The 13,952-nt window shown below is 33.1% G+C and overlaps 1 protein-coding gene across 1 annotated transcript; it reads right to left on the bottom strand.

The window, feature by feature from the left end:
* Nucleotides 1-279: 279 nt before the first annotated feature.
* LOC122296448 (rhamnogalacturonan I rhamnosyltransferase 1-like) lies at nucleotides 280-4,609 on the bottom strand. The gene is made up of 9 exons (XM_043106177.1): nucleotides 4,243-4,609; nucleotides 3,677-4,108; nucleotides 2,994-3,061; nucleotides 2,779-2,867; nucleotides 2,468-2,633; nucleotides 1,947-2,236; nucleotides 1,657-1,861; nucleotides 1,405-1,562; nucleotides 280-1,053 (listed from the first exon to the last, which is right to left on the bottom strand). The coding sequence occupies exons 2-9, from the start codon at nucleotides 4,029-4,031 to the stop codon at nucleotides 807-809; spliced, it is 1,578 nt and encodes a 525-aa protein (XP_042962111.1). The 5' UTR covers nucleotides 4,032-4,108; nucleotides 4,243-4,609; the 3' UTR covers nucleotides 280-806.
* Nucleotides 4,610-13,952: the final 9,343 nt, after the last annotated feature.

Here is a 13,952-nt window from a genome sequence, read left to right as displayed (position 1 = left end):
AAGAAAAAGGAATAAACCAAAGTTGCAATAGTCCTTCGAGAGAGAACATGTTTGACTGGGCCAGATTGGTTATCTTCGTCATCACCACATGATAATATGTGAGATTTATAGCATGAAACCTTCTCCAAGGAGAAAATCATGCTTTGTCTGCATGCTAATAAATTCCCATGAATTACAACCGCCCTACTGTAAATAAAGGGGCATTATTTTAACTGGGAGAAGGCCCCCGGATGATTTAAAACCCAAAAAGGTACAAAAAAAAAAACTGAACACAGAATATTAATAAATGTAGTTTGCATAAAGTACATACACACCGCACCGTCATTCCATGATAGCACACCAAAGCATTATAGGACAGTGGCAATGATATGTGTAGAGGATGATTAAAATGTGATATATGCTAAAGAAAATCTAAAAATGGTGGCAGTAGCCCGATCCAAGAGAAACAAAAAATACAAAAATGGAAGGGAAAGGAATTAACCTTCCGTGAATCCAAAGTTTGCGTAAACTAAATCAGTATTTGCGTCACCCCGGTGTACAATGCAGATCAATCTGCTCTCACCCTGTAATTGCAGGGTAGCTTCTATACATGAATTGGATGGATTATTGGCAAGTAGAAAAACATTATGATGCCACCCAGCTGCTTCCATAGATCTCTCCTTGAAAGTTTAACACATCCCTATAATCTTCTCTTCATAACAAGTTCCTTCTCTTATCATTTCAACACTGTGAAGAGACCTATCTATGCCCAAACAGCTAGCACTGTAGGAGAACACTGATAAAGTATCAATCTCCCAACATAATGGTCACGTGCTACTCAATGATTCATCCGATGGTAGCAAACACTCTTCTGGGTTGGCATAGAAATAATCCTCTTCTTTGGGTCTGTCTGGGATCACCACCCTTTTACTTGGCCTACCCATGCGATCTGCATGAGTTTTCTTCACTGCTGATGAGAACTCATCCCAAGTAAGTGATCCAATATTGTACTGGTCTATCAAGTTTACCAGCTGTTTTCTGTCCAACAAAATTGTCTTCTTGAACCCAAGAAATCTGAAAAAGACAACAGAAGTCTCAGTTAAAATGTTTTAGTACAATTAAAATGTATTAAAATAAAGACCATAAGCATGGAGATGCCACGTCAAAAGCCTCCCCTTGATCTGCTTAACAATTATCTTGATACTAGCCATGAAAAATCAATAACTTCTGGTAAAATAAAAGGCCCAACATTGGCAGTCTTTTAAGTAAAAAGAGCACCTTGCTTTAATGGTCATGCACAACATACTGTGGGAAAAAACAGAAAATTGGGATCTCACTTATGGTGTTTCAATTCCAACTCATTTATCCTTAAGAAAATGAAACTAAAATGGTTAAGCAATTACATCATACTTTTCAGAACAGTACCTGCGGTGGCCTTCAACAACTTTGGCCATGTTTCCATCATATGTAGGAACAAAAATATCACTCTCCAGTGAAACTAGATAATCCAACGCAGCCATCTGAGACGAGTGATTTTGGAAAAACCTAAGGTCAGTCGATTCCAACAGTGTCTCTTTTCGGACCTGTATTAGAAACCCAAAGGGGCTCAGGAAAGAGGAGAAAAACAATAACCAAGTATCAAAAGTCAAGGATTTTGCTTCAGCATTATCTACTCACCAACTTTGGGTAAGCCTTTGCAAGACTTGCCATTCTTCTTTCTCCACCATATATTTCACCAGCTGCGATATAAATCTGGAAACTAGGATCAATTTCCAGCGCCCTCAGCGTCAGAGCAGTTTCCTCAGGTGTCAAGGGGCATAAACCATCTTTCCTTTTCAATTCAGAGTTAATTATTTTCTCTTTCCACCAGGGATAAGCATACCTGTGAAAATATGCAACATGAAATTAATTTTGGGAGTTCAGAATTCCTGGTGCAGTAGCTTGTTAAGCAAATACACATGGCTCACCTCATTCTTGTCAACTCCTCCACCTCCTCACTGTTACAACCTTGAGTGCAGCCAGAAAATGCCAACATGTCCATTTCATATCTAAGATGAAGTACTAGGAAATGACCATTTTGCCTTAAAAGCCTGATAACCCTTCTACCCAATTCCTCTATCTGAGAAGTGAATCTCAGAGCACTAAAATTTACTCTGCAGCGCAGCTTCTGAATTTCCAAAGGTTGGCCATTATTGGCGAGTCGAGCATCAGTTCTATTTAGATGCACAACTTTGTACTTCTGTATCAGAGGAAGAATCTGTGGGACATATAATGATTACATTGAGAATGAAATCTCAAAAAAAGAAAAAGATTGATATGAAAGTATAATGATGCAAGTAGAACAATCCATGCTAAAGGTTGGGGTAGATCCTACGTTCACATCCTACTGTAGGGTCATTTTCAAGGATGTTTTAAGATTTGCAACTTCCAATGTTCTGATACTCTTGCCGAACAGAAGGGGCTAACAAAAGGATAATATAAAACTGACCTGATCCCGATAATAGGAAATGTCAGACCAGCTGATTGGAGGCATGGAATAAACCCTCCCAAGCTCCACTCGCCTCTTGAGTCTAGGAGGCAATTCTTTCAATATTCTGACCTCATCTCTCAAGGAAGTAATGAAATGATCAACATTGAATATGTCACGGAATTCACTGCAAGGATAATTTATAAATATTTATTTGACATGTAATAAATAAAATTCCGTTTCATAAATAATGGGAGAAAGTTTAAACATCCTTTTAGAAACCGTGGACATTCATATGCTTCAAATATGCAAGGACAGAAAAGTTGACACACCTGGGATCAGCCCAAAAGGAGGTTTTATCCAGCTCAGGCACTATAAGTGTGACATTTAAATATCTTGCAATAGCAACCATGTCACATATCTGAAAACATGGAAATCTAAGACTCATCACCCTTTGTACACAAATCCAAATTAACCAATATTAGGTGTCAGATCACCAAAAAAACAGGGTGATATGCAAAATTAAGGCATGCTCGCTACCACTCACCGCCGCTCTCATTTGATTGAGTCCTCCATTGCATGAGACCATCAGGTAACCGTTGTTCTTATAAACCCCTAAATAAGCACAAAAGTCAGGATTAAATGTACAATTAATCATCAACAATTATGAACTTAAGGAAATAAAAAGAAACAGGACTATCACAACTTATGATGACAATAACTATCTCTCAATTCACAATACACTGAAACTATCAGTGTGCTATCAGATTTAGCTCCATTCTCGAAAAGCAGTTCCTACCTCCAATGCTAGCAGGCTAACTAAAAATGCAGCTACTCAAAATACCAGTCCGTACCTCCAATGAAAATTTCAAAAAGAATTCTATCACATAAAGGGACTGAGAAAAAATCGTCGAGAGTTGAAGCCTCTCACCACCTTTTTCTTAAAAAAATGAAAAATGAAAAATCAGAAAACTACTCCAGAATATATGACTCTGATTAGATGACCTCTCAAAAGTATAAACCGCTGAATTAACACCTGTTGTAATATAGAAAAACTCCGCATCATTATCAAAATCGAAACTATTTAGTAAAGAATAAAAAAATCAAACTTACCCTAGCAGAGATATAAGAATCACGACTTTAGTACGAACTTCAAAACCAACAGAGATCGTATTCCTATAAAAATAACCAAAAAAATTCCGGAACAGATTGTAACAGAAAAATGCTCACTTTTTGGTGGAAGAACAAGCGGCGGAACAGAGGGCACGCTGATTGCGTTGTTAACGGAGGACTCCTGGGAGAAACAAGAGGGCCAGCCCTTCAAAACTCTAGGTCCCCACATATCCCCCAACGCCGTCAACTGCACGACGCAAGTCCAGAGCAAAACCGACGTCGTCGCCCTTATCATCCATAGCTTCATCTTAGACCTCGACATTGAACTCTTCAACTTCTCAACCCTACTCTCTCCAGCACCACCACCCATTGCCTTCAGACCCATCACCACCCTCCTATCTCTCTTCTCCTTGTCCTCCTCCTCCTTGTATTCACAGCTCTTGATCTCACTCTTCGTCTCTATCCTGCACATCTCGCTTCTCTTCCCCCCATACAAAGAGAAGCAAAAAGATTCTTTCTCATTCAATTGCGTCAGTTCAGGATCAGGAACTGGAAACAGAGAAAGAAGACCAAAACCCCAAATTCACAACCAAAAAATTGAGTTTCCTGAAACCGCTTCGCAACCGCGAGAATGTCCAAATAAAGAAAGATCCAAATCCAACCTAAAGGTCACCGAACATTACCAAAAATAGCACCATTTCCCCCGCCCACGCCGATCCATCTCCCCGAATCTCTCGAAATCTAAAGATTCCTTCACCAATTATACACGACGAGAACACTGATTCCACACGCATTATCTAACAGCTTCGGGTCTTCGCCAATTGCCGACTCAGGCGCACCGAGCAACGAAAAGGACAAGATCTTCGACTTCACAAAAAGAAAAATGGGATCAAAATCGAGTAGGAATGAAATCTATCTGGAGATCTCAAGGATTTTCCGGCGAGAGATCAGTAGGTGATCCCTCCGGGGCGAGTAAACAAGCGCGAGTGTAAATACGATGGGTGGGTTTTGGGGGGTGGGGGGCGGGGGGAGAGAGAGAGAGAGAGAGAGAGAGAGAGAGGAGCGCTGTGGGGGGTGGGGGGAGCGTGTGGAAGCGTGTGGTTGGGTTAAGAGGAGGGATTTGGCTTTCTAACTTTGATGTGGGGATGGTATCAGCCAATAAATGCTGGCCAGCTGGAAGGGATTAGTTGTGGGTCCAGGAGAAATAAGTGTCAAAGATCCGACGATGGATGTGATGCTACGTGGCGCTACGATGAAATCTGTACAGAGATTGTCCGTATAGGTTGAGTCTTTCTGTATTTTCCCTCCGTTTCCTTCGAGGTCCCCCTTTTATTATTGTTTCTGTCTATACGCCGACAATCTCTCGCGATATTTCCCCATCTGTTTCGCTGCCATATGGACGAGATTTTTGGGTTTGATTTATTATGATCTATTTTGATACGAATTTAACGGGATAAATTAAACTTGATTAGTGTAATTTGTCTTTATAATTTTATTTATAAAATTTCTTTTTTTAATTTAAAATTTAAATCTTAAATATTTAGATTTTCAGCATATTAATAACTCATAAGGAGAAAAAAATTTTAATTTTTTTTAATTTTTCTTAATTATATTTATCATTTTCTTTAAAATTTATAAAAAAATTTAATATGTGCAAGTGAACACTAAATAACATATTTAGTAAAATATTTATATGACATAATTTAATTTAGAAGATTTTAAAATTTGAGTCTTATACATCAAATCTTACTAATTAGGTAATGTGGATGCTATATTCTATATATCAAATCTTATTAATTAAGTAATTTTTTCTCTCTCATTTTTCAAAATTCCATAAAACATTATGGACAAGCTTGGAACGTGAGATGAGATGAAAATTTTGTAAATAGTAATAAGATAATTTGTTAATAGTAGTGAGATAATTTGAGTTTTATGGGGTTTTGAAAAATGAGAAAGAAAATATTGAATAAAAAATATTATAAAGTTAAAATATTATTATAATATAGTTTTTAATATTATTTTTGTTTGGAGATTCGAAAAAATTGAATTATTTTTTATTTTTTGTTTAAAAGTTTGAAAAAATTATAATAATTAGTTTGAAAAAATTGTTATAATTAGTTTTAAAATATTTATATTTGAGTGATATTTGCAAATATGATGAAATGAGATGAGAATTTTGAAATGATTTTTTTTTCCAAACAAGCCCTAACTCAAATTATCTTATTACTATCATTCATAAAATTCTCATCTCATCTCACTCTCTAAGCTTGTCTTAAGTTCTTGTGATTTTTTATTTTCAAATACTTAAAAGTACTTAGCTTAATATATGTATCTAATCTAAAAGAACTAGTTAATTATACAATTAAAGCTCGAAATCTTATAAAAAGCAAGAAGTTCTCATTTTCAAACAATGTGAGATTACACACACTATCTACCCTCACTTATCCTGTGGGGTATCACATTTTAAATCCTATAAATTCAAATCTTTTGGATTGATAACTTATTTTCAATCTTATGATGTTGTCAATGTATTAATATGTGCAAATAACTGATAACCAATTAAAGAAATGTTTCAAGCAAAACTAGATGATGCTGATGATGATGTAATTGAAGTAGATCCATTAGATTATATATATATATATATATATATAATTTTGAAGAATGATGAAAAGAAAACTAATCCTACATGAATCTAAGTAATCCAACATAAATTGGAATGATCTCCAATTGAAATCTAACGAGTTAAACCATATAAAATAACCTTAGAAGTAAATCAAGATTTGATGAAGTACAATCATGAGTGTGTTACATGTGCAGGGTGTCTTTGATAGATTGATAATAACAAAAGGGAAATACTCTATTCACAAAAAAATTATACAAAAACAATTTCACAAACTGACATGGTTTGATGTAATTCATCAGATTATAAAATTATTTTTATTATAAAGTAAATCTAACAGATCAGATAAAACTAAGTCAGTTTTTGAAATTATTTTTGTATAATTCTTTTGTGAATATAGTAATACTCATAACAAAATAGGAAACAAATTCTCTTATAAAAAGAATTCTTTCTCTTCAAGAAGAACAACTTCTCTATCTTGTGTAACATGGAAGAGGAAAGCCTCTCTCATCTATTTCTGAATTGTCCCTTCTCTAGGATCTTTTGGAGACATTCCAAATGGTCAATAAACATTGCTAAGATTGCTCATCTTTCAATATCCAATTGGATCAAAATCATTCTCAATCTAGAAATAGAGCTAACCCTCCCTAAAAATGAAGTATAGGAATTCCATCTTTTTACCATCTTAGCCATGGACATCCTCTAGTTTTCCAGGAATCAGGTCATCCACAATTCCCTAACCCCAACCATTGCCTATATCCTTTTAAAGTTTTCAATACTTGTAAGGAGCACAGCCAAGCTTGGACTTCGAAACATCAACAGGAAGAGAACTTATCATTGCATGGATGTCTTACCGAGGGTTGGTTTTCGCTATCATTTGATGTTGCAGTAAGAAGCCATGGTAGTGTTACAGTAGCAATCTGTCAAGCAGAAACCGGAGCCCCCGTTTTTATCAGCACAATATTCCTCCTACATAACATTAATCCAAATGTAGGAGAAACCATAGCAGCCCTGCTAGCTATCCAAGAAGCTCACAACAAAGGCCTGAAAAAGATCTATATTTAAGGAGAGACTCCAAGCAAGTAGTGCAAGTGACTAATAGAGCAAAGCAACTTTCAAACTGAACAATGCAATCCATCATCAGAGACATCAAACACCTACTGAGCAAATTTGAAGATTGGTAAATGGTGAAAATATATCGGTCTCAAAACCGATGTGCGCATAATATTGCGCAATGGGCTGCTTCCAATCATCTTTATGGAAGTATACCCCTTATTAGTATCCCTCAATGTCTATTAAGCTTTCATAGTGGGAAGGATCCTCCCGCTTATTTGTTTAAATTCCTAGAATCTACTGTAATTGCAGGACTTTATTGTATTTACTCTTTATATGAATGAACCTTGTTTAGAAAAAAGAAATAAAAACAAATAGAAAACAAATAAATTCCCAAATAAAAAGAAGAGCAGACAATAATCTTAGGTTTCATCTCATAACATGAGGTAACAACTAAGTACCCAAGTTACCTAATGAAAATTGTCTAAAGCTCTCAACAGAAGAATCACCCCTATTCTCTATATATTAACCCGATACAGAGGGGATTATCCTCTAATCCCACGAAGTCACTTTCTGCACTTTTTTGCAGACCTTTTGCAAATATATCTTTATAATATTCATGAATGTGATTGAATTAAGGATTAATTCAGTTTTTTTCAGGATTTATAATATTTCATGGAAGAAATCTATTATTGAAATCTTATGATCATCATGTAAATGGTCATGTTTTTTCCCTATAATATTAGAAACTCATGTGTTATTAATTTTTTAAGCTTCTTAGTGCATCTTTGGCTTTGCATTTGGAAGCTTACAAAGTGCTTTTAATTGCCTAAAAACTCCTTTATGCTTGATAAACTTATTAAAAGTAAGTGTTTCAAGTACCTAAAAAAAAAATTTAAAACCCACATTTTAAAAAGAGTTCTACTACATACAGTCATTTTTGCGTACTGTTTGTGCACTTTATCAATATAATTAATTGGCTAAAATAGTTATTTTATATTAAAATAATGGACGCAACCAATCATACTAATAGAGTTCAAAGAGTATCTAAAAGTGACTACTAATAAAATTTTTGTTTTAAAAAAGCATTAGATTGATTTTTTTTTAAAAAGATCTTACAAATAAGGCCTTGTTTAGTTATATAGATGATATGGTAAGAGAGTTTGAAGTTAAATAAAATATTATTATAATATAATTTTTAATAATATTTTTGTTTTAAAATTTAAAAAAGTTGAATATTTTTATATTTTGTTTGAAAATTTAAAAAAATTATAATAATTAGAACAAATAAGATGGAATAAAATGATTCGTGAAAACAAACTAAACCTAAAACTACATTTAAAAGAATCACAATAACTAACTTTCAGATCGATTTAGGTGCATGTTTATTAATCAGTAAAGAACTTTTTAATAAATGAGATTAATTATTAAAAAATTAATTTTTTCTATAGAAATTTTATATTTTATTTATTTATTTTAAAACATGGATATACAATTTACTATTTTTTTCTGATTAAGAGATGTGACGATATTTTAGCGATAACAAGGCAAGAGCGACAACAGGCTCTCCCTGCGAGTCTCCGTCGGAGTGTCGGTTGCACCGTGATAACGCTGACGGTGCCAGAACGGTCAAGTGACAGGAAAGCTGCGATGGTTCCAAGCATTGTAACGGTGGGGTCGAGAACAGTGTCAGAATCAGGACACTGCGACAGATCTCCACTCGCTTCAAATCAAATGTGGGTTCCACGTAAATTTCTGATTTGGGCGTAAACTGTGAAAAGTGACAGAGTAGCGTGAAATTCGATTTGACACGCGCCGACACTGCGCTCATGATTATGGTTTTAGTTTGTGCTACGCGCTAAGTACGCATGTGGTGGTTGTGTTTTACTAGTCAGGAGCAAGATCCAGAGTTGGGTTTCGTTGGGACATCCGTGGATGCCACAATATCCTTTTCTTCTATTGTTATTATTATTTTAATATTATTTGTATAAATCACGACTACTTATTATGTTTTTTTAATAAAAAATTCTTCTAATCATTATTTACAACACATATTTAAATATAATTTATTATTTTTATTCTTCTATTTAAATATATACATATTAATGTTTAAATATATATATTTAAATAAAATGATAAAAATGACAAATCACATATTGATCTGTAGTGTGTGGATGATGAATAATATTTTTATTTTATATAATAGAAATACACTTGCCCTCCGTACACCATATACTAATATGTGATTTTTCATTTTTATCCTTCTATTTAAATATATATATTTACATATCAATATTAGTGTGTGAGATAGCAGATGATAAATAGATTTTTTTTAATTACAATTAGGGAGAATTATAACTCATTATATTGTGTTTATGCCACATTGTTCATAGGATTCGAATCCTTAATTGATGTTTGCGGTGAAAGACAACTCAGATTTTTATATTTATCCATACATCGAAGATATTAGACTTATTTGGTTGGCGTTTTATGATCAATATTGTCCAAAACCGATTCTTAGTTTAGATTATTGGAATTAAAATAGACGGCATTTTATGAAGGAGAAATGATTTGTATAAATTCTAAATAGATAAGTCTCGTGTAGACTTTTGTAAAAAAGTGAATCATATATTAAAAATGTGTAAAAAAAATCTATTTTTTTTTAAATGAGATCCACCTTTTTGCAAAGGGCTTACCTAAACTTATTTATTTGTGACTTGTGCCTAATATTATTCTAAAGAGATAGATACATAAATTATCATCCAACATTATATTTGAGCTTGATATATGCATCTTCTTGGGGGAGAAAAGCAAAATAAGAAATTCCAGATGAATTACTCTAGAGGGATTTTTTAAATCCACTAATCTGAAAGGAATTACTTCGATCATTTTCTCTCTATGATGATCCTTTCTTGTTAGGTTATGAATGAAAAACCTTAAGGGTCCCTTTGGATAATGAAAGTGTTTCATCTCATCTCATCTCATTATTATAACTTTTCTAAATTTCCATACAAAATATAATAAACAATTCAACCTTTTCAAATCTCAAAATAATAATAATATTAAAAAAATAATATTCTAATAATATTTTATTCAACTTTCATTTAAAATCATCTTATCTCATCTCACTATCCAAACCGCACCTAAACCTTCTAAATTTAATTCATACTCTCACAAAATAATGCACTATTTTAGTAGGTAAAGCATCAACAAACTAATTATATGAAGCATCTCAATAATATGCTGAGAAGGCATATCCAATGGGGAAAAGAATTAAGATAATGATAATACATATATATGAACATAGACCAAGTATTTGGGCAATACTTTGATTGTTTCATTATATTTTGACTCCTTCGTATTTGACAAAATCTACAAGCTAAGCGGCCTTAGTAGTTGAATAATTCCTTCAAATGTGTCGGTTTTCTTTAAGACTGGTATTGTAAGGTCGATTTATGTTTATGTACTATATGAAAGATATCAATCTCAAAACAAAACGTGACACGAAAAAGATGCTCTTAATGGGGTCCATTATAATGACTTAATACCCATAGTTTTGATTTGAAAAGAAATTTAGTTTGAGAATTTCAAATTTATGGATTTTGAGCTTTGCCATACCTGAAAATGACTGACTAAATAAATTCAATTAGAATTGTTCAATAGTTTGTATATTGAAAAAAAGGGTTTTATAAAATTTCTCTTTGAAATTTAGGACCTCGAGTACTCGAGACTGTATAAGTTTCTCAAGTTGCATTACAAATCATAGGACATCCTCCCGAAAAATCACTACAAAAAAAATGAATATTTGTGTTGAATTATTTACGACAAAAACGGACTCATTTTAACAGAAAATAATTATTGTTGCTAAAAATAACTGATCACAAATAAATAGTTTTCTTATAGTGAATTCTCATAGACAATAATAAATACTATAGCATGCACTTTGTTTATGTTTTTCTCATTCTAGGTTCTAGAAATTGGTTTTGATCTCATTATAAGATAAGATAAAAGTAAAAAATGGAGTTGGTGAAATAAGGAAAATAGGAGAAATGAAATTAAACTTCTCTCCTATGGAAGACATTTTCTTTTTCCAGTCGTGGCGTAAGGTATATCCAGAAATGGTCAACCATGCATATATGAGATCATGTGTTGTTGGATAACATTTCTACATCTCTAGAATATACTGGAAAGTCATATTAATGCATCGTGCAACTTAATGCAATATGGATTTGGATGAATAATGTCAACATCTTCAGCCATTATGATCTAGAACTGTTGGGGAGATTTCAGTAGTTGACTAATCATAATCAAAATAGTGGTAGGTCAAAGGTTTTAATCATCTTCTACAAGCCAGGTAATTAGCTCGGGAGGTTTGGATTCAAAACTCATCCTAACTCATCTTATTTCATCTTATTTAAGCATTATAATTTTCACAAACTTCCATACAAAATACAATAAACAATTCGAGAAAAACTTCCATACAGAACTTCAAGTTCGACATCATTTTAGAAAAGCTAATATATGGTTGAGGATTTTCTGGCTAAAGAAGGGGTGAAAGGGAGGATTGCGGATTTTATAGAAGAAGATTATGTACAAGGAAAACTTCAGGATTTAGTTCGCTTGATAAATTGAGATTCCTTATATTCATTATTCATGTAATTTTTTTTATGGTTGTTCTTCCGCCTCAGTGGAGATTCCTTAGACCTCACATTTTTTAATAAAAAAAAAAATTCAACATTGTCAAATCTCATAATAAAAATAATATTCTAATAATATTTTATCGATTTTTATCTCATATCAACTTACTATACAAACCTTCCTGTCCATAATTACTTATCAACAACTCAATTCACTAGCACCTTCAAAGCTAGATTACTAATGTCCTCACTCCTCTCCAAAATGTAACGATCGAAATTCAGAGTTGTCTCGACTGGCAAGTGGGTATGTTTCTCGTGTTGTCGGCGGATGTTTGATCCCCTTTATGAACTCGCGCGCACATTTACAGTATACGTTAGCACGGGTGTACCAAATTCTCCTATTGGATAAAAGAATGTAATTCTTTCTTATTTGGGGGGACCCCGTTAAATTGGGAGAGTATGATAGAAAGTGTCATTTTCACTTGTCAAACAAGGGTAAGTTTTAGTGCATGTGAGAAGTTTTGACGGGTAAATCACGTACGAGAAGAGGAGCCCTGCAAAAGTTAGAAGGCACAAACCAACAAAAAAGATATATGCATCCCTAAGTCTTTTTTTTATCCGGCCTCCAATGAAGCTAAACAGTAATAGCAATGAAACACAAGACGAGGAAAATGAGCATGTGGAGGCTTTGCCACAAGGAATATTCTCTCTCTCTCTCTCTCTCTCTCTACATATATATATATATATACAAAGGGAAAAGAATGGGTTGGCAACTTGGCAATTAGGATCTGCAACAGAGTCCCTTTCATTGTGGAATCTAGAAGCAAGGGGTCACGAGGATTGTCTGTATCTGCACTTTACGTGTTAGAGAGTTCACATACATGTAATGGGACTTACCATATCTATTGGCGTATATGTATCTGTTGGGTCACATAGAAAGAACGATATTCACAAGTTTTTGTCAACTTCAGCTCACATTTTATTCTTTTTCTAGTGCCGCAATTAGCTCTCAAACCATCTCCTCCAATAAACTTATCCATATATTCATGTTGAAGTTGTGCATTAAAATGATGAAAATTATTGGTATATACTCTTTAAAAAATTCTATACATTATACTATCATTACACTTTCATTCCATTATCTAAGATGTGACACATTTATTATAATTTATGATCTTTTATTGAATGATTCTTTATTATCTAATTGTGATAAATGTGTTACATTTTACATAGTAGGATGAGACCATAAGAGTGTGGTATATACTATTATTCATACTTTTTATATATTGAAAAAGGACAATGCTAGGGTGCATCCTAAATATATACACCAGTGCAAATGATTTTTTTTTTTTAAGCATTTTTTAAACATACTTAACCATTAAGAAATTTTTTTTATTAATATTCACTTCTTTAGCTATTAAGACAAAATTAAGATATATAAGTAAACACATTTAGGAGTCATACTAACATTTTCTAGTGAAAAATATTATATACTACATTCTCATTCTATTCCAATTCTATTGTATTGATGTGACATTATTTATCAACATTTGAATAAATTCTTTTACGAAAACAAGAGCATATTGAAAAATATCACACCAATGCTATGATGAGATTGAGATGAAAATACATGTAGAATATTTAATTGGTGAAATGAAGTATAGAGTGTTAGAGACAAAATTCAAGCTTAAAAACATCTTCTCTCAGGCCTTAAGAAATCAGTACTTATTCTAAAAGTTTAAATTGATAAGAATATTTATATTTAATTATTTGTATTATATTTTTAACAATAATATAACTCTCGCGTATTTCGACAAAGAATAATTTGAGTATACCATGTAGATGGTGTATGGTGTAAAAGCTTTCAAATAACACTACTCATAAAAATGCCCTGTTTATGCACATTTGAAAGGTTCTTTAAGCAATAAACTAAGAATTATTTACATGTACCAGCTTACTTTTATGATGCATTAATATACAGGGTGTTGTTAATGTGGAAGCTAAACCTAATTATATCAATTGTGGTCTATGGTCTGTGTGGTGAATATTGGAATGAGTCAAGTTGACTCTTTAATTTTGAAAA

This window comes from Carya illinoinensis, chromosome 15 (assembly GCF_018687715.1).
Source record: "Carya illinoinensis cultivar Pawnee chromosome 15, C.illinoinensisPawnee_v1, whole genome shotgun sequence".
Lineage (NCBI taxonomy): Eukaryota > Viridiplantae > Streptophyta > Magnoliopsida > Fagales > Juglandaceae > Carya > Carya illinoinensis.
The sequence above is the reverse complement of the archived record's forward strand: the minus strand, read 5'-3'. Positions and strand labels throughout refer to the sequence as shown.

What these genes read in the sequence shown, in the direction of transcription:
- LOC122296448 (XM_043106177.1), bottom strand. Translation starts at nt 4,031, where the DNA reads ATGTGCAGGATAGAGACGAAGAGTGAGATCAAGAGCTGTGAATACAAG. An exon ending in TCCTTTTGGGCTGATCCCAG is followed by an intron (nt 2,634 to 2,778) that starts GTGTGTCAACTT and finishes TTATCCTTGCAG; the next exon opens with TGAATTCCGTGACATATTCA. An exon ending in GTTGTTGAAGGCCACCGCAG is followed by an intron (nt 1,054 to 1,404) that starts GTACTGTTCTGA and finishes TGTCTTTTTCAG; the next exon opens with ATTTCTTGGGTTCAAGAAGA.